The sequence below is a fragment of the Budorcas taxicolor genome, chromosome 3 (genome assembly GCF_023091745.1).
Source record: "Budorcas taxicolor isolate Tak-1 chromosome 3, Takin1.1, whole genome shotgun sequence".
NCBI lineage: Eukaryota > Metazoa > Chordata > Mammalia > Artiodactyla > Bovidae > Budorcas > Budorcas taxicolor.
The window spans coordinates 89,647,495-89,673,952 of NC_068912.1; the positions used below are offsets into that span (position 1 = coordinate 89,647,495).

The window sequence follows — 26,458 nt, forward strand, 5'->3', positions numbered from 1 at the left end:
TATTTACTCTAAAGAACTATGAACACAAAAGAATTTTCCCCTGCTAAGTTGTTCATTTCCATTCCAAAACTAAATATGGTACTAATATACAATTTTACATTTTTATGTATGAGGCCTGGAACACTAACAGAGGCTGAGGGAAGAAGACACAAATGCAACAAAAATGCAAAAGAGGTCAGCAGCAGTCACACAAACTACCTTAGCCATCATTTAAATATTTCAAGAGTCATAGTCTGACTTATGAAGACAAGGCAGAGTATTCAGGAAAGATGTTAAAAGAATGCATTTGCAAATAAATACCTGATGAAATGTTAGGTAAGAACAAAAAACCCTCTAAGAAATATGACTGATAAATAAAACACAGAGGGCAATGAATCATCCTGACTTGTGTGTGCTATATAAAGGTCATATTCACAGTAATACCAGCAACTGCACTTTCCAAAGTTTCTCACATAACAAGAAATCCTTCACAGCAAACCCACTAGAGGCTATTTTTGGATTCAAAATCTTAGCAAAACTCTTTATGGTTTATTTCATCAACTCTATGTAAAATATATAACTCTCACCCTGTTTTTTTCCATTTGAAACGTATTCAAATACTTTCTGAATGTTTACTGTATTTTTAGGCCTTCTAGCACTGTATATACAAAGGTGCTAAGATACTCCCTCTACCCTTTTATAATTACAAGAGAGGAGAAAGATACACTGAAAACAGCTAGATACGAAATGAGAATGAACGCATGAACAAAGTGTGGAAATCACAGACGTGCAAGCGACTGACAATGCCCTGGAGAATCAGGAGTGATTTCACCAGGCAGGTAATAAGTGAGCAGAAATTTTAAAGGACGAATGGAAATCTTTCAGGTCCGAAAGGGCAGAAAAGGTATTAGAGGCAAAGGAGTAATATAAACAAAGACATGAAGGCATAAAATATGCATCATTATATTTGAGGAACAAGGAAAAGTTCACTGTGGCTGGAGCTCTGGTACAAGGGGTAAGAGCAGGAAGAAGTAAGCATAGCCTTACTATGACAGGCCTTGTATGCTTTGCTACTTTAACTAAAAAGTTTGGGACACAATCTGAAATAATTAAAAGTTGAATGACAGGGCCAGGTTTATATAATAAGGAAAGTAAAATTCGTATAAAGTGTTACAGTGCCTAACATAAAGCAAGCATTCAGTTAGTGGTACTAATATTAATACTAGAATACATACTTAATAGTCACAAAAAGAATATTCACCTTATGTCTTTGATAGTTGCTCGTTTCAGGGGATCAACCTGCAGCATATGCATCAGGAGAGTGGCAACAGAACGATTGAGATATTCTGGGATGTAAAAAACACCCCCTCGGATCTTCTTAAACAGTGTAGGCACATGCTCATCATCAAATGGGAGGGTGCCACAAAGAAGAGCATACAAAATAACGCCGCAGCTCCAGATATCAACTTCAGGACCTGCGTACAGCCTAGGGGGAGACGACAACACGAAACTGAAATGTAAGCGTCACTTCGCAACTGCATGCACCCCACTTCTTCTCTGTGTACCTGTGTACACCGTGCGGACTCCGAATGTATTGCTTTCCAAGCTCTTCAATGCAATCCGTGGCCACTCCCCAACACTCAACGGTTGTTCCCCAGGGAGAACAACTGGTCTAACCCACTGCTATTCAAATTTCCCAAAAGAAAATAGTACTTATGTGTACTTGATGCAAACTAAACTGAACTTACTAATTAAAAAGTATAAAACGTTCTATGGTTGATTTTTGATAGAAACATCAAAGTGGATGACCATAAACTTTAAGAAAAGCAATGCTATATAGTGTATAGGCTAAATCTTCTTACATAAAGCAATTAAAAGACAAGACAATGCATAAAAAATAGAATGTTTATGTCTGACAGACCTATTTTAAAGAATATTTGAAATGGTAAAGTACCTAACTAGTTCTCTTTCATGGTATTCATGCTGTATCACATTATCCTGCATACCTGCTACTTTCATTCAAATCACCTGGTGGCTCATAGGGCTGAGATGACCTTTATCCAGAAAACCTATGCCTAGAATGTTGTTCCTTTTGTCTCTCACCTTTCTACAGTGTTAAAATTCCCCTGATGGCACATTACCAAACTCAAACCCGAGCCTCAGGTAATAGAGTAAATCTCTACAATTCCAATTAAAACAGTATAATCCATTTCAATAAAAATCACTATCCAATGTTTACAGTGTTTGCTATGTAGCCCAAGCTCCTATATATGCAATGATTACTGTTTTATATTTTCTCTCACAGAATTCTGTTAATTTAAGATCAGACACTGGACACCAAAGAAGACTTGAGTTTATCACTGCAATCTGTATAAACATTTAAAAAATGTATCAATGAGTAAGTTACAAGAATAATTACAGTCTTCTCTTGTGCAGTTTGCTTTCATGAAATGACAATAACGTCTCCCCTCAAAACCTCATTCTTCCAAAGACAACATAAATATACTCTGCATGCTTTATAAGAGTATATAAAGTATGATTAAAAGACTGTGTCTGATAAGTAAATAATGACACTAGCAAATGCTTGCTTTCCTAGCTGCAACTGCCTAAAATGAAAAAAAAAAAATCAAGAGTTTTTTCAATTTTAATGGAAAAACTCCTTAAATACATTCATAACAAAATCAAAATTAAATGTTTTAAAAATTGTTTAAAATAACTCTTTTGTCTTCAGTGACGGAAAAATTAAAGGGACAATGTGCTTCTATTAAAAACCTTATCTTCCAAAGAGAATATATTAAAGTTAAATGTAATCAGAATGAACAAAACATTACGAAAAGCTTACTTTTCACTGATATACTATATTACCTGCCTGAGATGACTTCAGGTGCTGCATAATTTGGGGATCCGCAGCTAGTTCGCAGAAATTCACCATCTGACATCATGTTAGATAATCCTAAAAATAAAAGTAGTATGTTTAGCTGGTGCCAGATATGTTTAAAGTAAATATGGATTAATGCAAAAGGAATAACATCAAGTCTGTAGTGCCTCAAATATCATAATGTCTACTTATTTTAAAAAGCAGTAGAAAGTATTTGTTAGACTAGAAAGAGACCATTTCAGAGTGCTTATACATGACCAAAAAAGCTAAAGCACATCACACATAAGACTGAAATTCCTTTTCTAAGTAAGAACGTTGATTCATTTCTCAAATATGAGGTTATTCTAAATTATGCATACTTTTTCAAACATAAAAGCATCAAAATATTACTTACCCATTTCTCCAAATGAAAGAAAATAGAGATTACTATCACTTTTTTATATTCTGCTTTCATAGGCCTTAAAAAAAAATATCTCTAGGTAGAAATCAGATAGGCTCCAATTTATAAAGATTATGTTCCAAAGGTTTTTAATTTGGAAAGCTTTAATTCAACATAAAAAAAATATTCTACTGAACCAAAATCCAGTTGAACTACAGCACTAAATGAGGTTTATGATTAGAGAAGAAAGAGAAATAGGAAAAGGAATTTCCTGACTTTTAAAGATAAGGTACAGACAAAAATGTTAACTAAATAATGCTGAACTCTGGCACCTTTTCATCTCTTTCTATAATCTCTCACTTCCTAAACCCTTTCCCCAACTATGGCACCCTGTCCAGGTATGTTGATCCCAGAAAATGTTTGGTCATAAAAATTACATTTTATCCTTTATTTTACCCCCAACAAAAACTGCTATTCTTTTATCAACAGGTGTTAGATGTTACTACGCAATCTACTGACATTCCTCCTCCATCAGTTCAGAAGGATTACAATGCTCTACAACTGCATGGAAATTTTCACGAACCTCCATTTAAGTGCATTTATCAGGGAAAAAGCCCGTACTTGCATTAGATTTTCAAAGGGAGTTTATAACCCTCACAAAAAACAGTCAAGTCTCATCTCCTCAGGAGGGAATTCAGATTGAGTAGGTTTACCTTGATACCAGCTCTCTAACTTCTCTAGATGTACCTGCATTTTTAGAAAGTGGTTTAAATGAACAGAACAAGCTAGCGTGCAGACTGTGTGACTAATCCCTTTTCACAATATAGGATTTACACCCTTGAAATTCAAAGTTTTAGCTCATTAAGAGTTGGTACTGTCACACTTGCAAAGGCAGCTAGTACACTTCTGAACAACTCCGGAGTTACATACCAAAATCAGCTATCTTGGCATTCATCTGTGCGTCCAATAGCACATTCTCTGGTTTCAGGTCTCGATGAACAACCATATGCCTATGACAGTAATCCACGGCAGACAGAATCTGCTGAAAGAGCCGCCGAGCTTCCATCTCTTCAACCTATCAGGTATAGAAGAAAGTATACCAAGAACATTTGGGACATCTACATAGCAAGTCTTAGTTTCACAATCAACCTAAATATAACTGAGTAATAAGCAATTAGAATTGTGTTAGAATTCTCAACAAATCAGACAAACAATGCAAAAATTTGCATGCAAGCTCAACATATCAATCGACAGGCTTTTCTTTGCTGCTATTTGTCACAGTTCATTTTCAAATACTACTACTAAATGTGCACAATGTTTCACAAGTAAAACAATCTAAAATAGAATTTAAGTGAAACTGCTAAGAGAAGGAAATAGCTGAAGCTTCAGCATGATGTTGTGGAACTGATTTTGCACTTTGAAAAGCATAGGCTTTTCATGTTGGCAATTAAGTAGAATATATTTCCTAAAATCAGTGTGTCATAAAGTGCATGCTTTAATAAAGAAAATACATCTAATACTCTGTATGTTTAGTTAGACATTATTACAGAAATAATCTCAACTTTGAAGATATCTTTATGGTTTGCTATTTCTTACTACTTTCCTCTTTTTTTTTGCTTAAGGGTTTATTGTACTAGATAGAATGTTACTCACCCGTCCATGTTTACAGATGTAGTCAAACAATTCACCACCAGACACATATTCCATTACCATAAAAAAATCCGTTGGAGTGCTGATCACCTGGTATCTTTTTTGTCAATGAAAAATATAATAAAAATATTACTTTAACCAAAATCAGCCTAGTATGTTCATTCCTACTATAAATTGATATTCTAGTGTTTTATAATACTTTAAGATGTCAACAAATTATATAGTGTTATCAAAATAATCACAGAGTTATAAACATGGAGGTTCATAAAACTCAGTTAGGTCCTTCAGCTTACAGACTTCCCTCCAGATCCCACCTTTCATGTTTACAAAATCTAGGAAATCATCCATTCCTTGACAACTAAATTAAGAATTAATTTTTCCATTTAAGCAAAACTGTGTTTGTAGTCTATGGAGATGGACTATGACCACCTAGACAGCATATTAAAAAGCAGAGATGTTACTTTGCAGACAAAGGTTCATCTAGTGAAAGCTATGGTTTTTCCAGTAGTCATGTATGGATGTGAGAGTTCGATTATAAGGGAAGATGAGTACCAAAGAATTGATGCTTTTGAACTGTGGTGCTGGAGAAGATTCTTGAGAGTCTCCTGGTCAGCAAGGAGATCAAACCAGTCAATCTCAGCCCCGAATATTTATTGGAAGGATTGATGCTGAACCTCCAATACTTTGGCCATTTGATGCAAAGAACTGACTCATTAGAAAAGACCCTGATGCTGGGAAAGACTGAAGGCAGCAGAAGAAGGGGACGACAGAGAATGAGATAGTTGGATGGGATCACCAACTCAATGGACATGACTTTGAGAAAGCTCTGGGAGTTGGGGACAGACAGGGAAGCCTGGCATACTGCAGTCCATGGGGTCACAGAGAGTCAGACACGACTGAGTGACTGAACTGAACTATGGAGTTGAGGTATGTTATATTTAAATAACAGTGAAAAATATCCTTGGAAAGGAAAATGTTATCAAGATGGATACAATCAGCAAAATCTTAAAAGTTGACAAATGATCCTGTCTTCAAGATAAAAAATTCAGAAAAGGAAAGGAAGGTATAGATTAAAAGTAAATTAAGAGACATGTTGTATAGACTAGTTTTGATTCTAGTTCAGACAGACCAACTTTGAAAACTATTTATAAAACAAGAAAAGAAAGTCTGATTGACTGGTTGATAATATTTAACTGTTTAAAATATTAGATGATACTAAACTGTGCTTATTTTATTAAAATACAGCCTTTACCTTCCAAAGTAGATATTGAAGAGATTACAGATTAAAAGGTTACTCAGACGGTAAAGAATGTGCCTGCAATACAAGAGACCCAGCTTCGATCCCTGGGTCAGAAAGATCCCCTGGTGAAGGGAATGGCTACCCACTCCAGTATTCTTGTCTGAAAAAGTCCATGGACAGACGAGCCTGGCGGGCTACAGTCCATAGTTCATGGGGTCAAAAAGAGTTGGATATGACTGAGTGACTAACACTTTCACACTTTAACTTTACAGATTAAAAACATACTATTTGGGATTTGCTTAAAAATAATTTGGGGTGGGAGAAGCAGGAAGAAGCAGAAAAAATAATACACTGATAATTGCTGAAGTTGAACGATAGACATATAAGGCTTCACCACTTTACTTTTTTTTGGTATGCATTATGAAACTTCCATAATACAAAATTAAACAGATGTATGTATGTACATATGTGTGTGTTTATACGTGTGAAAATATATATATGTCCTAGGCACTCAAAGCTGAGCACATAAAACAATAAAGAATCTTAGCTCTATTTGTCAAAATTTTCCCTAAAATCTATAACATCCACATCCACACACAATCTACCAGAGTTTTGAAAACTTTAAAAACATGTTGACTATAGTATTAATGTTTTAAATGATGGTTGCATCTAACACATATAAATGAACAATTGTTCTACTCTGCTTTGTTTACAAAGGATTAGTTATATCTAGTTGATTATTAGAAATATCTGAATTACACTGAGTTTCTATTAAGAGCTGCTATTTATAGCTGTGTGGTTGTGCATGGCTTAAAGGCACCCAGTGGAAGGCACAAGCAGGGGCTAAGAAGTGGCCCAGATGCCACCCTACAGGCAGTATACCTTCACACAAGATGTGTCAGAAGCAGGGTAGGCTTTTGGTAACTAGTCCACCCAGATGGGGCACTGTTTATTATTAATGTTCAAAAAAGAAAGCTCTAAATGGTGGTCCTGGTTACTATTCTTTAAAGAGGAAGGAAAAAATGGCCAGGAAATTGGTGATATAACTACATAGTATATATTGTAAGAGAGGACACATCATATATAAATTAATACCTGCAAAAAGTAAAATAGTTAACAACATTGTGACCCAACTATACTTCAATTTAAAAAGAAATAGAAAAAAAGGTAAAATATAAAAGCTATACTTTTATAGCTTCCACATCTGAAAATGATTACAGATTTTCAGAAGAAATATTTATAATAGCAGCCGCTAGTTTTTGGGATGAAAAAGGTACCCCCCACTTTCTACAGATTAATGTAACTGGCAAATAAGGTTGAGTCTTCTCAAATGAACTGTGAACAGGGAACTTACCCTGAGAACTCTAGGGGCAAAAAAAGTTTCTAAAGAAGCAATCTTGCTACTGCTGCTAAGTCACTTCAGTCGTGTCTGACTCTGTGCGACCCCACAGACGGCCTCCTACAAGGCTCCCCTCTCCCTGGGATTCTCCAGGCAAGAACACTGGAGTGGGTTGCCATGTCCTTCTCCAATGCATGAAAGTAAAAAGTGAAAGTGAAGTCGCTCAGTCGTGTCTGACTCTTACCGACCCCATGGACTGCAGCCTTCCAGGCTCCTCCGTCCATGGGATTTTCCAGGCAAGAGTACTGGAGTGGGGTGCCATTGCCTTCTCCGAGCAATCCTAACAGGCACCAAACTAATAGAATAAAATCAACAGTCAACAGCAAGAGCATCCACAGTGTCACCTCACTGTAGGCTGATCTGATTTATCAACAGGAGCCTCAGCCACTTTTATGCTTTGTACATCTTTGGGTATAAGAGAAAAGCAGTGATTCCAATAAATTTAGCTGCTGATTCCTCTGAGTATATCATCGGTCTGACTTAATGTCTTTTTTCCCACTACTAATGTTGTCAATATGCCAGCAAATCTGGAAAACTCAGCAATGGCCACAGGACTGGAAAAGGTCAGTTTTCATTCCAATTCCTAAGACAGGCAATGCCAAAGAATGCTCAAATTACCGCACAATTGCTCTCATCTCACACGCTAGTAAAGTAATGCTCAAGATTCTCCAAGCCAGGCTTCAGTAATAGTGAACCGTGAACTTCCAGATGTTCAAGCTGGTTTTAGAAAAGGCAGAGAAACCAGAGATCAAACTGCCAATATCCGCTGGATCATCAAAAAAGCAAGAGAGTTCCAGAAAAACATCTATTTCTGCTTTATTGACTATGTCAAAGCCTTTGACTGTGTGCATCACCACAAACTGTAGAAAATTCTTCAAGAGATGGGAATACCAGACCACCTGACCTGCCTGTTGAGAAATTTGCATGCAGGTCAGGAAGCAACAGTTAGAACTGGACATGGAACAACAGACTGGTTCCAAACAGGAAAAGGAGTATGTCAAGGCTGTATACTGTCACTGTGCTTGTTTAACTTACATGCTAAGTAAATCATGAGAAACACTGGGCTTTATGAAGCACAAACTGGGATCAAGATTTCCAGGAGAACTATCAGTAACCTCAGATACGCAGATGACACCACCCTTATGGCAGAAAGTGAAGAAGAACTAATGAGCCTCTTGATGAAAGTGAAAGAGGAGAGTGAAAAAGTTGGCTTGAAGCTCAACATTCAGAAAACTAAGATCATGGCATCTAGTCCCATCGCTTCATGACAAATAGATGGAGAAACAGTGGTAACAGTAGCAGATTTTGTTTCTGGGGGGCTCTACTGTTTAGCCAAGGCTATGGTTTTTCCTGTGGTCATGTATGGATGTGAGAGTTGGACTGTGAAGAAGGCTGAGCGCCGAAGAATTGATTCGTTTGAACTGTGGTATTGGAGAAGACTCTTGAGAGTCCCTTGGACTGCAAGGAGATCCAACCAGTCCATTCTGAAGGAGATCAACTGGGATTTCTTTGGAAGGAATGATGCTAAAGCTGAAGCTCCAGTACTTTGGCCACCTCATGTGAAGAGTTGACTCATTGGAAAAGACTCTGATGCTGGGAGGGATTGCGGGCAGGAGGAGAAGGGGACGACCGAGGATGAGATGGCTGGATGGCATCACGGACTCGATGGACGTGAGTCTGAGTGAACTCCGGGAGTTGGTGATGGACAGGGAGGCCTGGCGTGCTGCGATTCATTGGGTTGCAAAGAGTCAGACACGACTGAGCAACTGAACTGAACTGAACTGAAAATCACTGCAGATGGTGATTGCAGCCATGAAATTAAAAGACACTTACTCCTTGGCAGGAAAGTTATGACCAGCCTAGATAGCATATTAAAAAGCAGAGATGTTACTTTGCCAACAAAGGTCCATCTAGTCAAGGCTATGGTTTTTCCCATAGTCATGTATGGATGTGAGAGTTGGACTATAAAGAAAGCTGAGTGCCAAAGAATTGATGCTTTTGAACTATGGTGTTGCAGAAGACTCTAGAGTCCCTTGGACTGCAAGGAGATCCAACCAGTTCATCCTAAAGGAAATCAGTCTTGAATATTCATTGGAAGGGCTGATGTTGAAGCTGAAACTCCAACACTTTGGCCACCTGATGTGACGAATTGACTCATTTGAGAAGACCCTGATGCTGGGGAAGATTGAAGGTGGCAGGAGAAGGGGATGACAGAGGATGAGATGGTTGGATGGCATCACTGACTCAATGGACATGCGTTTGAGTAAACTCCAGGAGTTGCTGGTGGACAGGGTCCATGGGGTTGCAAAGAATCAGACACAACTGAGCGACTGAACTGAACTGAACGTTGTCATCATTCTGGGTGAACAAGATAACCATGTAGATGATCTGTCCAATACATGCCCTCTAATTTCCTTGACTGCTTAGTTCTCATTCTCTTTTCCTCTTCTACTTACAGCCACTTACTCCAGGGTCACATACTAAGACTAATTCCTCTGATTATGCACTGGATTCCTTTGTCCCACATTCTGAAGATCTTGGTTTCTACAATTAGCTATTCTTTCTCCTGTATCAATCTCTCCTTCTTGACTGTATTGTCCTCTTTGACACACAAGCATTCTATAATATCTTCCATCTTAAAAAACAAATACTGTTTAGGTCTCACACTTCCCTCTAGTTACCATTCTTATGTCTCTCTTCTCCAAAATCCCTGAACACGCTGTTGTTACTATCTCCCCTTCTATATCTCAGATTCTTTCCTAACAGGTTTTTGCCTTCACTATTCCAACAAATTTCAAAGACACCAGCACCTTCCACCTTGCCAAATCTAATGGTCAATTCTCAGTCTCATCTTACTCAATACTCAACAGTATAAGGAAAAGTTAATAATCTCTCTTTCTTCAAATATGTTTTCCAATTGGCTTCGAGACACCAAAAACTTTCTTGGTTTTCCTCCAACCATTTTAATTGCTCATTTTCATTCTCTTTTGCTGATTCCTCCCCCTCTCCCAGATATCTTAACATCATGGTGCCCTAGAGGTCAATCCCTTGAATTCTTACGGAGCAAGAAGTGGATTATGGAATTCACACTCCACATTCACATCCTTGAGGATCTCATCTAGTCTTTGGCCCTTAAGTATCTTAAATACCATCTATATGCTGATGACTTCCAAATTTATCTCTAGTTTACAGCTTTTTCCTTACCTTCAGACTCACATATCAAATAAACTATTTGCATTTCTAGTTGGATAATTAGTAAGTATTTCAACTTCAAAAAAAATCAAATTCTTGATTTTAAAGCCCCACTGCAAACCTGTTCATTCTACAATCTTTTCTATTTCAATTAATGGCAGCTCCACTTTTTTATTTGTCCACAACAGCAAACCTTGGAGTCATCCTTGACTTCTCTCCTCTAACAACCTACTGTGCTGTGTTTAGTCACTCAGTCGTGTCTCACTCTTTGTGACCCCATGGACTGTAGCCTGCTAGGCTTTTCTGTCCAAGGGATTCCCTACACAAGAATACTGGAATGGGTTGCTATGCCCTTCTCCAGGGGAACTTCCCAACCCAGGGATCGAACCCAAGTCTCCTGCATTGCAGGCAGATTCTTTACCATCTGAGCCACCAGGGAAGCCCCCATAACCTACATCTATCAGCAAATCCTGTTCTCTACCTTGAAAATATATATAAAATATGCTTACTTCTCAATATTCTCCACATCATGTTTTAATCCAGGCCACCATCTCTTTCACTTAGAATACTGCAACTGACCCCTAATCTGATTTCTCTGCTTTAACATAAGTCAGATAATATCACACCACTGGTCAAAACTTTTCAGTGGCTTTCCTTATACTCAGAGTTAAAAACCAAAGCTCTTACAATGGTCTGGTATACCCTTATCCAATCTGGCTCCCCTCTGTGTCTCTGACTACACCTCTTACTCCATTTCCCCCAGATCACTCTGCTCTTATGATCTACCACCTGTAGCAATTTCCACCTCATAGCCTTTGTACGTTCAGTTTTCGCCATCTGTTATTTCCTCCCTCCAAATATCTGCATGCATATTTCCTCACCTCTTTACTGTCTAATAAATAACATATTTTATTAATATAGGATTTATTGTCTATCTCTTCAATGCCACAAACACACAAGTGCACACACACACACACACAAATATAAGCTCCATAAAAGCAAAGATTTTGTTGTTGACATCTGTTTGTTTGCTGATGCATCCCCAGTGCTATCTGTTGAATGAATGTATCAACAAGCTAACTTTCTGGCCTTATTTTCCTCCATGTCCCTAAACAACAGTCTGTGCATTAGACAAACCAGACTACTTGTTCCCACCATACTATGTTCCTTACACTTTCATTCTTTTGCTTCATTGTTTTTCTAGAACAATCAGGACCTTGTTCATATGCCACTTCTTCATACACAGAGTAACCACTGAACACCTACTATTGTACTAGGTGCTGAGGAGATAAAGATGATATTGACGGCACAAATCTTCTTCACTATCACTTAGATAACTAATGGGATGCTCAACTTAACACAGCCAAGGCAGATCATTAACATTCACTTGAACCCCCAACATGGTTCTCCTCTATTTCAGAAAATGGTATCATCATCAACACCTAATTGGTCAAGTCAAAACCCCAAATTCCAGTTGCTTAGGCAAAAAAAAAGGAGAAGATTCCTCATTTCCTTTCTTTTCCTCAGTAATTTATTAGTTTTACCTCTAAAATATACATTGAATTGACAGTTTTATCTCCAGCTAGACCAGTGCCATCAAACAGAACTTTTCTTCAGTGATGGAAATATTTTATCATACTGTCCAATATGATAGCCACTAGCCACACGTGGCTATTAAAACACCTGAAATGTGGCTAATATGACCAGAGAACCAAAAGTCTTTTTAATTTAATTAAAATTTATGCCACATATGGCTGGTGGCTACTGTATTGGACAGCACAAATCTACACTACCATTTTGGCTAAAGCCATCATTAATCTCCCAGCTGGACCATAGCAACAGCTTCCTAACTGGTCTCTCTGCTTCTATTTCTGTCTCTGTACCCATTCTACACTATGGCCATGCCACTCCTCCAACTTTCTCACTCCCTCAGCTTCTTGAACAAAATCTAAATCTCTCAGCAGAGTCTTCAAGATCCTATGATATGTGGTCCATGTCCACTCTCTGACCTCACGAATTACCTCTCTTTGCATCACTCACTCCATTCTCGACATTATAGATTATAGCCATCTTCTTTTTCCTACAATACTCAATCTTTCACCCCTCTGAGGTTGCTTTACAAATACTGTCCCCAGATTTTCAAATGGCTAGATCTTTATAATCCTTAAGCCTTTATAATCCTTAAGCCTTGTCTCTGCTCAATGAGGCTTTGCTAACAGCCTAATCTAAATTAGCACCTCCTCCTTCCTCGTCACACCCTAGGACAGCACCATGTTTCACTCTCCGTAGAGCACTTATCAATGCCTAAGATAGTCTGGTTAATTTGTCTACTTGCTACTGTGAACTGCTAGATAAGGCCAGCCATAAACATCTCAAGGGCAGAGAGAGACCCTGTCTTTTACTACTGTACCCCCAAAGCCTTAGAACAGTGCCTATCAGATACTAGGTACCCGATAAAAATTGGCTGAATAAAAGATGAAAATAAATACTGGTTTTGCACCTAAAGAATTCAATCTTGTGGAGATACTAAAAAGAAAATGAGCAATTACAATGTAATGTCCAGGGCTTTGGAAAAGCTGAAATTCTGGGTGCTGTAGGAACAGAGAGGATGAGACTTGACCCAGTGTGTTACGGCTAAGGCAAAGTAGTTTTTCTAGAGGCAACTGCATTTAAGAGCTGGTATTTAAAGGACAAGTTGGAATTGGGAGCCTAGAGGAAGGGAGATATAGGTAAAGTTTTCCAAGCAGAAGCAACACTTGAAGTACAACAAGTAAGAAAATGGTAACAGTAAGAGCAGAGAGAAATGGGCAGACTTAGGAGACACTGGAAAAGAAGTAGCAGAACTTAATGATCAATTGTATGTAAGGGGTAAGGGAAGAGGAATTAAATATGACGCTCAAGTTGTAGGCTTCGGAAATTGTGTGATCAGTATTTTCATTCAGGCACACAAATGTATATAAACTAATATTCATGCACACAAATTTATTCTATTCATGCACATAAACATATATATATATATAAACTAAACTGAATTATATACATATATAAACTAAGCTGAAGTCAATAAACTAATATGAATTTTTCATATACATATATATGAAAAAATTCAACTTAGTTTCAAATGGCTATTTGATTTCAGAACAGAAACACTCAATAAATAGTTCAATGAATGTGTTCAGAATTCAGCAGAAACATAGATTTGTACATTTTTAGGACAGAGATGACAAATCACACCATGGTAGCAGACGAGTTCACCCAGAAAGGATTCACTGAGATTACACTAGCTCAGAATGCTGAAGTATATCAGTATCTAATGGCCAGGCAGACAATGAAGGGTCCATAAAAGAAAGTTTCAAGAAAAGGCAAGAATGTAAAAAGAAAATCAGAAAACTGTGGTGCCATAGAAACCTAGGGACTGCAACATTTTCAGGTGGTGTTCATGAAAAATGTTAAAAGCTGTCCATGAGGTGGATAAGATAAAGATATTTAAAAGTTGGTAGGCAAAAACCATCTTTGCCAAATTAGAAAGTATTGATCCTTTGACCAGTTAAAGTGAAATTTCCCTAAGAACCATGGGGAAATGAAAAACCAGGACAAAAATCAATTTAACAAATTCTAGTTTGTGGGAAGTTTGGAGTTTCCTTTCAATCCTGTTTATTCCTTTTAATTTTCTCCCCATGGGTTTTTTCATTTTGAGTTAATAGAGAAATTATGCAACATACAACCTTCATTTTCAGTATTTAGTTTTCAAACTTTCTTGCTTATTCTAGAAGTCCATTCTGTAGCAAGGAAACTATTCTTGGCTCACTTGCATAGTCCAAGATTGCAGAAAACAAACAAAACCACTAAAAGGATCAGGTCTCTCTCCGTGTTTAAATCACTAACACTATTAGAAGGCTGTGTCAGCAAGTTTATTCTGAAGCAAGAATACATGACTGCCTTTTTAAAACAAAAAATCAAATCCACAATTAAAAAGGCAATGTGGTTGAATGGACCAAGCTTAGGCTGGTAGCCAAAGACTTTAAACATTAAGTTCACCTCTGTCAGGTACCTTCTGACCAATCCTGAGAACATCCTAGTACTCCTTCACAAAACAGAACATAACGAAATAATTCTGAAACAGAATGGGGTAAGTAATCAAACCAAAGTCAGAAAACTATAAATAGTTATAGAGATGGAAGCAAGAAAACACTAGTAGCTATAACATCAAAAAGAAGCTTTTAAGTCCTTTTGACAATTGCAACTGCTTACTGACAAAATTATTTATTTATAGGAACAAAACAGCAACTAGAACTCATGCTCTAAATGAACAAAGTTTCCTTGGCATCTTTCAGGTTTGCATTATATATGTGATGAGGTCAAGAAACAAAGAATACAGAGATCTCTCCTTTCTCCACTCTCACTTTGGCATGTGACAGTTTTAGCCTGGCTTAGCAGCTTTCCCCTCTTATAGGAAGTGACCACTCAGGAAGGAAGAGCGAAGAGATTTATCTTAGAAGCTAAATTCATCCACTCAATTATTCATTAACTTGAATATAATAATTATTAACATGAAGTTGAAGTCAAACATGAACTGGTTCACTTAACTGAAAATCATTTGGAATCATGAGAGGAGTGAAATCACTGACTCTGCTTCTGGGTCAATGCACTTCAACCAGGAGGCATTATAACAATGAGAACGCAATAATTCTCAAACAGCCCATGTAGCATCCCCATTTTAAAGTTAAGGAAACAAAGAATAGAAGAGCGAACATAGGTGATATTTTAATTCCTGTGATATCTTTAAAAACCTGTATATACTTGGATCATCTAGACCACAGGTCTTAGATAATATAACCTTAAAATCAAGTACAGCCATGCAATTTCAGGGACCTCATTTCTTATTTATGCTTATGATCAAGTGAACTTCAAATGAAGATCAAACGACACTGAAGCCTATTGTTAGAACGAAGTCGTCATCGTAATGATGAGAAAACTGTCATCACAGGTCATCCAATGGCACACCAAACCCCTATAAAAGCCTCCTCTGAAGAGTTAGTGGCATATTTATGCTGTCAGTAAGATACAGTGAGGGGCCCCCCTCATTTAACATACCAATTTGCACTGGTTCCCTAGCAATAAATACATCTGGTTATAGAAAAGACTAAATGCGTGTCCCAAATCCTAGCAATAACTGGATCAGCCAGTCACCTAAAGATTTCAAGAATGCTACTCTATTGGTTCTCTATTGCTGCCATACTAAGAACTTAGTGTGCTTAGAACAACACAAATGTATTCCATATTATGTTACAGTTTTAAAGGGAAAAGTCTGATACATGCCTCTCTGGGCTAAAATCAAGGCACAGCAGGGCTTCATTGCCTTCTGGGGGCTCTAGGGGAAATCTACTTTTTTGTATTTAGAGATCGCCTGCATTCCTTGGCTCATGGCCCCCTTCCTCCACCTTCAAAGCCAGGCACAGCCAGTTGAATCCTTTTCATATCCCTTCTCTCTGACCTTGCTTCCATCTCAAATCATTTTCCTCTGGCTTATGATTTCCTTCCACTTTTAAGGACTACTGAATTACCCTGGAACCACCCAGATAACCAAGAAAAATCTTTCTGTCAGATGATTAGCAACCTTAAATCCATTCATAACCTTAATTTTCCTTTGCCATGTAATATAACACACTCACTGGAGATTAGGACATCTTCCCTTTTTTTGGTGCGGGAGGGGGCGGTGTCAGCGGGGGCACTATTGTCTACCACAGCTGTTATGCAATCTTGTTATTGGTAAACAAAGTACCTCTACAGGGTTATCAGATTATTCCTCATCAACGTTGATACCTAAAGACAGCTCACTACAAAGTTTAGACTAAATATAACCTCTGACTATGATGCTGGGAGGGACTGGGGGCAGGAGGAGAAGGGGACGGCAGAGGATGAGATGGCCGGATGGCACCACCGACTCAATGGACGTGAGTCTGAGTGAACTCCGGGAGTTGGTGATGGACAGGGAGGCATGCTGCGATTCATGGGGTCGCAAAGAGTCAGACACGACTGAGTGACTGAACTGAACTGAACTAATAACTAACTAGCAAAGTCTGCAAGATATTAATACTGCTTTTCTTCTCAGTTTTTTCAGTCCTGGAATAGAGGTTAATAGCATGCCATTTGAAATCAGATATTAAGTTAACGACTAGCTCTGCAACTTACTAGCTATTTGACCTTGGTCAAGTTGCTGATACTCTTTAAATATGTGATTTTCTTATTTGTATAATGAAGATAATAATATCCCTTATACACTTACTGAGAGGATGAAGTGAAATTATATATGTAAAATGCTCAGTACAGTTTCTAGCCATTATCAGTTACTTAACAAGACTAATATTTACTTTATTAAACTCTGTCCAAGTTTTAAGATAAAAAATAAAGACAGTCTTCAGTGTTTTAGCATATTACATTTTCACAATTAATATTAAACACAACTTCAGTCTAATGCTCTCCCAACTGAGCTATTTCAGCCACTTTAAACACAACTTCAAATGATGTAAAAGAATGCTGCATACTTAATGTCTAAATTTTCTATGAGTCTACATGATGTTAATTATCTTTCAAATTAATTACTTATTTATTAAACTCTTAATTTATTTACCTTCTAAGTTGGTAACTTGCTTTATCCAAAAAAAAATTAATTTGCCTTCCTAAGGACTTTATTATCGGTAATTAAAGTAATGATGACAGTTTTGCAAATAATATTATGGGCAGATAATCTTTAACAGTTACTTTCTACCTTTTCCAAAAAGAAAATATCCTGTTCATTAGAAGTGACTAGAAAACAATTATAAAATAAATCTAGAAATAGCAAAGTCCTAAATTACATGAATACTAGAGATAAGAGAGAATTTACAATTAGACTTTTAATTCTAAACCAGAAGCATGCAAAACAGGATAATGAGGTTAAATGAATTACATTTGTTAAATGTAAATATGAAAAACTGTATATTTATGAAAGTTTAACTAAAAATAGATAATTATTTATAAATTCAAATATGATATTTTGAGACAGTTTCTCTCATGTAATCAGGTGCAGAAATACTTACAGTTTGATAATATGAGGATGACGAAAGAGTTTTAGATTTTGAATTTCTCGTTTTATTTTTCCAACAACATCTAAACTGCGAATCTTCTGTCTATTTAAAATTTTAACTGCCACTTTATGGCCTGTCAATTGATGCTCTCCAACTAGAGAAAAGAAAAAGGAAAATAACTTTGCCATCATAGCAATGTAATCATTTATCCATGCTTCCTTCCATTGTAACTCCAAATTTTTTCCCTCATATTTACCACTTTAATATCACTTATTGCATAGAACAGAAAATAACCTCTTTTCATGTCTGTCTGCTCTACTGGAGTATGTGCTCCTGAAGGACAGAAACTGTATCTTATCTTCTCTGTATCCTCAGCACCCAGCACAGAGATGTTAATTAAGTATCTGTGGAAAGGATTATTGAATTCCATTTTCATATCTAAAAGTATAGGTAAGAATTTGAAACATCTTTTGGATAGGATAGAATTACTATTTTTTGTTCCTCTCTTCCTCTTCTCTGGTTAATTCAATCACTTGTATTATGAAAGAATAAATAATTGCTATAATAAATTAAAACTCATAACTAGTTTCAGTAACATTTCATCAGAAAATTCACATGTGGCCCTTTTTCACCTTTTCTATAAAGGTTTCTTGTTTTCCCACATTTGATGGAATCTCTATTTCTTTCAAACTTTCACAGTATACTGACAAAGTTCATGTTCCTTCGCCATTTTTAGGCTGTTATATATATTTGTGTTCTTGAAAAATCATATGGTAAGAGCTGGTAGCTCTTACCCTCCTCAAATAAGACAGTCAGTATTCATCTGAATCTGCTAGGAAGTGTCTAGCACAGTATTTTGCACATACTAGATGTATCACACTTCTTTATTTCAAACTATCTTACAAAGGTGTAATAACTAAAAGAGCACAGTCGTGGCATAAAACCAGACACAGAGATCAGTGGAATAGAATAGACAGCCCCAAAATTAGCTCATGCATAATTAAGGTCAATTAATTTATGACAAATGACTCAAAAACATACAAAGGGTAAGGGATAATCTCTTCAATAAATGGCACTAGGAATATTGGATAGCCACATACAAAAGAATGAAAGTAGACCTCATTTCTTACATTATACAAAAATCAACTCAAACTGGATTAAAGACTTAAATTTAAAACAAAAAATCATAAAACTTCCAGAGAAAAACATGAAGTAATCTCCTAGAATTGACCTTAGCAATAATTTTTTGAACTTGATAACAAAAGCAAAGGCAACAAAAGCAAATATAAATGAGTAGGATTAAATCAAACTAAAAAGCCTCTTCATGGCAAAAGAAACCATCAACAAAATGAAAAGGCAATCTATCAAATGGAAGAAAATATTTGCAAATTACACATCTGATAAGGGGTTAATATCCAAATTATGTAAATTATCTAACAATTTAATAGCAAAGAAATCAATCTGATTTGAAAAATGAATAAGGAAACTAAATAAACTTTTTGCCAAACAAGGTATACAAATGGCTAAATACACAAAATCTTCAGGTAATCATCAGGTAAATCATGACTAATTATCAAGTCAATGCAAATCAAACCTACAATGAGTTATCACCTCACACTTGTCAGAATAGCTGTCATTAAAACTGAAGAGACAACAATGTTGGTGAAGATGTGGAGAAAGGGGAACCCTTGTGCACTGATGACAGAAATGTACATTGGTGTAACCACTATGTAAAACAGTGTAGAGGTTCCTGAAAAGCTAAAAAAAAAGAACTACAATATGATTATGCAACCCCCTTGTAGGTATTTGAAGGAAATAAAAATAGGATATCAAAGAAGTATCTATACTACCATGTTCATCACAGTATTATTCACAAAAGCAAAGATATGAAAACTACCTGTGTCGATCAACAAATGAATGAATGAATAAAGAAGAATGGTGAGCATATTTTCTCTCCCCATCACCACCTACAGGAGCTCCAGGGACAGGCACAAGCCATCACTACCATCCTGGGCTCCCAGGGGTCCCAGAAGGAGAAGAGAGAGAGAGAGGGCCTGAGAAAATATCTGAAGCTATTACAGACAAAACCTTCCCTAACCTGAGAAAAGAAACACTCAAATCCAGGAAGCACAAAGAGTCCCCTATAAGATAAACTCAAGGAGGAACCTGCTGAGACACAGATTAATCAAACTGACAAGAATTAAAGACAGAAAAAATGTTAAAAATAATAAGGGAAAAGCAACAAATAATATATGAGAGAATCCCTAAAAAGTTATAAGCTGATTTTTCAGCAGAAACTCTGCAGGCTGAAGAGAGTACTACAATATATTCAAAGTGCAGATGGGGAAAAACCAAAACCAAAAATACTCTACCCTTCAGGGCTACTGTTCAGATTTGACAGAGAAATCAACAGATTTTACAAACAAGCAAAAATTAAAAAGAGACTTCAGCACCATCAAAACCAGCATCACAATAAACCCTAAAGGTACTTTCCTAGGCAAAAAATAAAATGCCACAACTAGAAACAAGAACAATACAAATTAGAAAGATCACTGGTAAAGGCAAACATAAAACAAAGGTGGGAAATTACCCACACATAAATCTGATATCAAAACCAGGGATTGTGAAAAGAGTACAAATGCAGGATATTGAAAATGCATTGGAAATGAACAGACCAGCAACTTAAAACAATCCTGTACATATACAGACTGCTATACTAAAACCTCTTCGGAATCACAAACAAAAAGTCTATAATAGATACACATACAAAAAAGAAAAAGCAAACACAACACTAAAGATAGATATCAAATCACAAGGAAAGAGAACAAAAAATGAAGGGAATAAAAAAGACCCCTGGTGGCTCAGATGGTATAGAATATGTCTGCAATGCAGGACACCTGTGTTCAATCCCTGGGTTGGGAAGATCCCTGGAGAAGGGAATGGCAACACACTCCAGTATTCTTGCCTGGAGAATTCCATGGACAGAAGAGCCTGGCAGGCTACAGTCCACAGGGCCACAAAGAATCGGACACAACTGAGTGACTAACACTTTCACTTTCAAAAATAAAAGCTAAATCACTTAACAAAATGGTGATAAGAACGTACATTATCAATAATTACCTTAAATGTAATTGGATTAAATGCTTCAAACAAAAAACATAGACTAGTAGAATGGATATAAAAACAAGACCCAAATATATGCTGTCTACAAGAGATCCACTTCAGATCTAGGGACATACAAACTGAAAGTGAGAGAATGGAAAAAGATATTCCATGTAAAGAGAAATCAAAAGAAAGATAGAGTAGCAATTACTCATATCAGACAAAACAGACTATAAAATAAATACCGCTGACAAAGACAAGGAAGGACAAGGATCCATAATGATCAAGAGATCACTCCAAGAAGATGTAACATTTATAAATGTTACACCCCCCCTCCCCCCACAAGACTACCTCAATGTATAAGGCAAATGCTAACAGCCATTAAAGGAGAAATTGCCAGTAATAGGGGACTTTAACACCTCACCTTCATCAATGGACAGATCATCGAAGCAGAAAAATCAATAAGAAGACAAAAGGCCTTAAATGACACATTAGACCAGATGAACTTAATTGATAATCATAGAACACTCTCTGCAAAAGCAACAGAATACACTTTTCTCTCAAGTGCAGATGGAACACTGTCCAGGATAAATCACATCTTGGACCACAAATTAAGCCTCAGGAAATTTAAGAAAATTAAAATCATATCAAGCATCTTTTCTGACCACAACACTATGAGATTAGAAATCCATTACAGGGGGAAAAAACGTAAAAGAAAAAAAGACACGTTCACATGGAGGATAAACACTGTTACTAAACAACCAATGAATCATAGCAGAAATCAAAGAAATTTAAAAAAAAAACAAACCTAAAGACAGGTGACAACAAAAACACCATGATACAAACCTATGGGATAGAGCAAAAGCAATTCTGAGAAGGAGGTTTGTAACAATACAATCTTACCTCAGGAAACAAGAAAAATTTCAAATAAACATCCTAATTTTATATCTATAGCAACTAGAGAAAGAAGAACAAAACCCAAAGCTAGCAGAAGGAAAGAAGCCATAAACATCAGAGTAGAAATAAATGAATTAGAGAAGAAAACAAAAGAAAGGATCAATGAAACTAAAAGCTGGTGTTTTAAAAAGACAGACAAAATTGACAAACCTTTAGCCAGACTCATCAAGAAAAAGAGAGAGGGTGCAAATCAATAAAATTAGAAATGAAAAAGGAGATGCTACAATGGATACTACAGAAATTAAAAGAAAAAGTCATTTAGGAGACTACTACAAACAACCAATTATATACCAGTAAAACGGACAACCTAGAAGAAATGGACAAATTCTTAGAAAGGTATAAACTCCCAAGACTGAACTAGGCTGCACCAGGAAGAAACAGAAAATATGAACAGACCAATCACAATTAATGAAACTGAAACTGATTAAAAATCTTCCAGCAGAAAGAGAGTGCAAAAAAAGGAACCCTCTTAAATTGTTGGTGGAAATGTAAATTGGTACAGCCACTATGGAGAATAGTATGTAGGCTTCCTAAAAAACTAAAAATAGAGCTACCATATGACCCTGCAAGAGCTTCCCAAGTGGGGCTAGTGGTAAAGAACCTGGCTGCCAATCCATGAGACTTAAGAGATGCAGGTTCAATCCCTGGGTCGGAAAGATCCCCTGGAGGAGGGCATGGCAACCCACTCCAGCATTCTTGCCTGGAAAATCCCATGGACAGAGGAGCCTGGTTGGGCTACAGTCCATATGGTTCCAAAGAGTCAGGCATGACTGAAGCAACTTAGCAAGCACATGACCATGCAATCCCACTCCCAGGAGTATGTATCTGGAGAAAAACATGGTCCAAAAGGATGCATGAATCCCAATGATCAATGAAGCACTGTTTATGAAGCCAAGACCTGGAAGCGACCTAATGTCCATTGACAGAGATGGTACATATACAATAGAATATTACTCAGCCTTTAAAAAGAATGAATAATGCCATTTGCAGCAACATGGATGGACCTAGAGATTGTCACCTTGAGTGAAGTCAGTCAGTCAGAGAAACAGAAACACTGTATTACATCCTTTTTACATAGAATCTGAAAAGACATGATACAAATGAACTTATTTACAAAAGAGAAACAGACTCACAGACTTAGAGAATGAATTTATGGTTGCTGGGGAAAGGATGGGAGGAAGGAATAGTTAGAGAGGAAAAAACAGTTAGCACTGTACATACTGCTATATTTAAAATGGATAACCAACAAGGATCTACTATATAGCACAAGGAACTCTGCTCCATGTTATGTGGCAACCTGGATGGGAGAGAAGTATGGGGAGAATGGATACATGTGTACATATATGTGTGTGTGTGTGTGTGTGTGTGTGTGTGTGTAGCTGAGTCCCTTTGTTTCCCACCTGAAACTGTCACAGCATTGTTAATCAGCTATGAAAGTGAAAGTGAAGTTGCTCAGTCATGTCCGACTCTTCGCGACCCGTGGACTGTAGCCCACCAAGCTCCTCCCTCCATGGGATTCTCCAGGCAAGAATACTGGAGTGGGTTGCCATTTCCTTCTCCAGGGGATCTTCCCGACCCAGGGATCGAACCCAGGTCTCCCACATTGCAGGCAGACGCTTTAACCTCTGCACCAATACTCTAAAACAAAATAAAAAGTTAAAAAAAAAATCTTCTAGCAAATAAAAGTCCAGGACCAGATCACAGGCTAATTCTACCAAACATTTAGAGAAGAGTTAACACCTATCTTTCAGAAACTCTTCCAAAAAGTTTCAAGGAAAGGATTACTCCCAATCTCATTCTATGAGGCCATCAATACCCTGATATCAAAATCAGACAAAGATGCCACCAAAATAAAGAGAAAAATTGAAGGCTATCACTGATGAAAATAGATGCAAAAATCCTGAACAAAATACTAGCAAATCAAATCCAACAATACATTAAAAGGATCAAACAACATGATCAAGGGGGATTTATCCAAGGAATGCAAGATTCTTCAATATATGAAAACCAATCAGTGTGATACACGACATTGACAAACTGAAGAATAAAGACTGTATGTTCATCTGAATAGATGCAGAGAAAGCTTTCAATAAAATGCAACAAATGATAAAAATTCTCCAGAAAGTGAGCACAAAACAAACCTACCTCAACATAGTAAAGGCCATATATGACAAACCCAGAGCTAACATCATGCTTAATGATGAAAAGCTGAAGGCATTTCCTCTGAGATCAGGAACAAGACAAGTACGTCCACTGTTGCCACTTTCATTCAATAGTTTTGGAAGTCCTGGCCACAACAATCAGAGAAGAAAAAGAAATAAAAGGAATCCAAACTGGAAAACAAGTAAAACTGTCACTATATGCAGATGGTATGATACTATACATAAAAAATCCTAAAGATGCTGCCAGTAAACTACTAGAGTTCATAAAGTTGCAGGAAACAAAATTAATACACAGAAATCTGTTGCATTCCTATAGAGTAACAACAAAAGATCAAAAAGAGAAATTAGGGAAGCAATCCAATTTATCACTGCATCAAAAAGAATAAAATATCTAATAATAAATCTACCTAAGGAGACAAAAGACTTGTAGTATGGAAACCATAAGATGCAGATGAAATAAATTGAGGATGATATAAACAGATGGAAAGATATACCATGTGCTTGGATAGGAAATATCAATATTGTCAAAATGACTACACTGCCCAAGGCGACCTAGAAATTCAATGCAATCTCTATCAAATTACCAATGGCATAATGGGATTTTTCACAGAACTAGCAGAAATTTTTAAATTTTTATAGAAACACAAAAGGTCTTGAATAGCCAAAGCAATCTTCAGAAAGAAAAATGGAGCTGGAGGAATCAGGCCCCCTGACTTCAGACTATACTACAAGGCTAGAGGAATCAAAACAGTATGATACTGGCAGCAAGAAAAATCCAGAAATACAGATCAACAGAACAGCACAGAAAACCCAAAAATATGCCCATGCACCTATAATCAATTACTCTATGCCAAAGACACTAAAGTGCACAATGGAGAAAAGACAATCTCTTCAATAAGTGGTGCTGGGAAAACTGGACAGCTTCAAGCAAGAGAATGAAAGCAGAAAATCTGCTTATACCATTGACAAAAAATAGACTCAAAATGGGTTAAATACCTAAATGTAAGACTGAACACTATAAAACTCATAGGAAAACATAGGCAGAACATTCTTTGACACAAATCATGACAAAATCTTCTTTGATCCACCTTGTAGAGCAAAAACCAATACAATAAAGTAATTAGCCTCCAATAAAAATAAATATAAATTAAAAAAAGAAAAGAAAAGCAAAATTAAGTAAATGGGACCTATCAAATTTAACTGCTTCTGCACAGCAAAGGAAACCATCAACAAAAGACAATCCACACAACGGGAGAAAATATTTGCAATCAATTCAACTGACAAGGGATTAATCTCCAAAATACAAACAGCTCATACAGCTCAATATGAAAAAAATTTTTTTTAAATGGGCCGATCTAAATAGACTTTTCTCCAAATAAGACATAGAGATAGACAAAAAGCACATGAAAAGGTTCTCAACATCACTAATTATCAGAGAAACGCAAATCAAAACTACAATGAGGTATCACCTCACACTGGTCAGAACGGTCATCATCATTAAAATGTCTACAAACTAACAAACACTGGAGAAAGGGGAACCCTCTTACACTGATGGTGGGAATGTAAATTGGTATAACTATGCAGAACACTATGGAGGTTCCTTAAAAAACTAAAAATAGAACTACCATACAACACAGCAATTCCCACTCTATATATCTGCAGAAAACAAAATTAGAAAAAATACATGCACCCCAATGTTCACTGCAGCACTATTTATAATAACAAAGACATGAAAGCCACCTAAGTGTTCATCAACAGAGGAATGGATAAAGATGTGGTACACACATACAATGGAATATTACTAAGTCATAAAAAAAGAACAAAATAATGCCATGTGCAGCAACATGGATGGACCTAGAGATTATCCTACTAAATGAAGTCAGACAGGAAAAGACAAATATCATATGATATCACTCATATGAGGAACCTAATCTCTTAATCACATAAATGAAATTATTCACAAAACAGAAAAAGATCTACAGATACTAAAACAAACTTATGGTTATCAAAGGGAAACCTGGGAGGGAGGGATAAATCAGAAACTTGGGGTTAACAGACACATCAGTTAGTTAGTCAGTAAGTTCAGTCTCTCAGTCGTGTTCGACTCTTTGCAACCCCATGAATTGCAGCACGCCAGGCCTCCCTGTCCATCACCAACTCCCGGAGTTCACTCAGACTCATGTCCATCGAGTCAATGATGCCATCCAGCCATCTCATCCTCCGTCGTCCCCTTCTCCTCCTGCCCCCAATCCCTCCCACCATCACAGTCTTTTCCAATGAGTCAACCCTTCGCATGAGGTGGCCAAAGTACTGGAGTTTCAGCTTTAGCATCATTCCTTCCAAAGAACACCCAGGGCTGATCTCCTTCAGAATAGACTGGTTGGATCTCCTTGCAGTCCAAGGGACTCTCAAGAGTCTTCTCCAACACCACAGTTCAAAAGCATCAATTCTTC

The 26,458-nt window shown here is 37.0% G+C and overlaps 1 protein-coding gene across 1 annotated transcript in view; it reads right to left on the bottom strand.

Moving 5' to 3' along the window:
• The window catches only part of PRKAA2 (protein kinase AMP-activated catalytic subunit alpha 2), a 73,363-nt gene that overhangs the window by 12,499 nt on the left and 34,406 nt on the right, over positions 1 to 26,458 (bottom strand). Inside the window, exons 2-6 of the mRNA XM_052636881.1 lie at positions 17,797 to 17,938; positions 4,890 to 4,983; positions 4,167 to 4,311; positions 2,845 to 2,932; positions 1,241 to 1,465 (exon numbers count right to left, since the gene is read on the bottom strand). Of these exons, the coding sequence (XP_052492841.1) occupies positions 1,241 to 1,465; positions 2,845 to 2,932; positions 4,167 to 4,311; positions 4,890 to 4,983; positions 17,797 to 17,938 (694 nt within the window). The remainder of the gene's footprint in view (positions 1 to 1,240; positions 1,466 to 2,844; positions 2,933 to 4,166; positions 4,312 to 4,889; positions 4,984 to 17,796; positions 17,939 to 26,458) is intronic.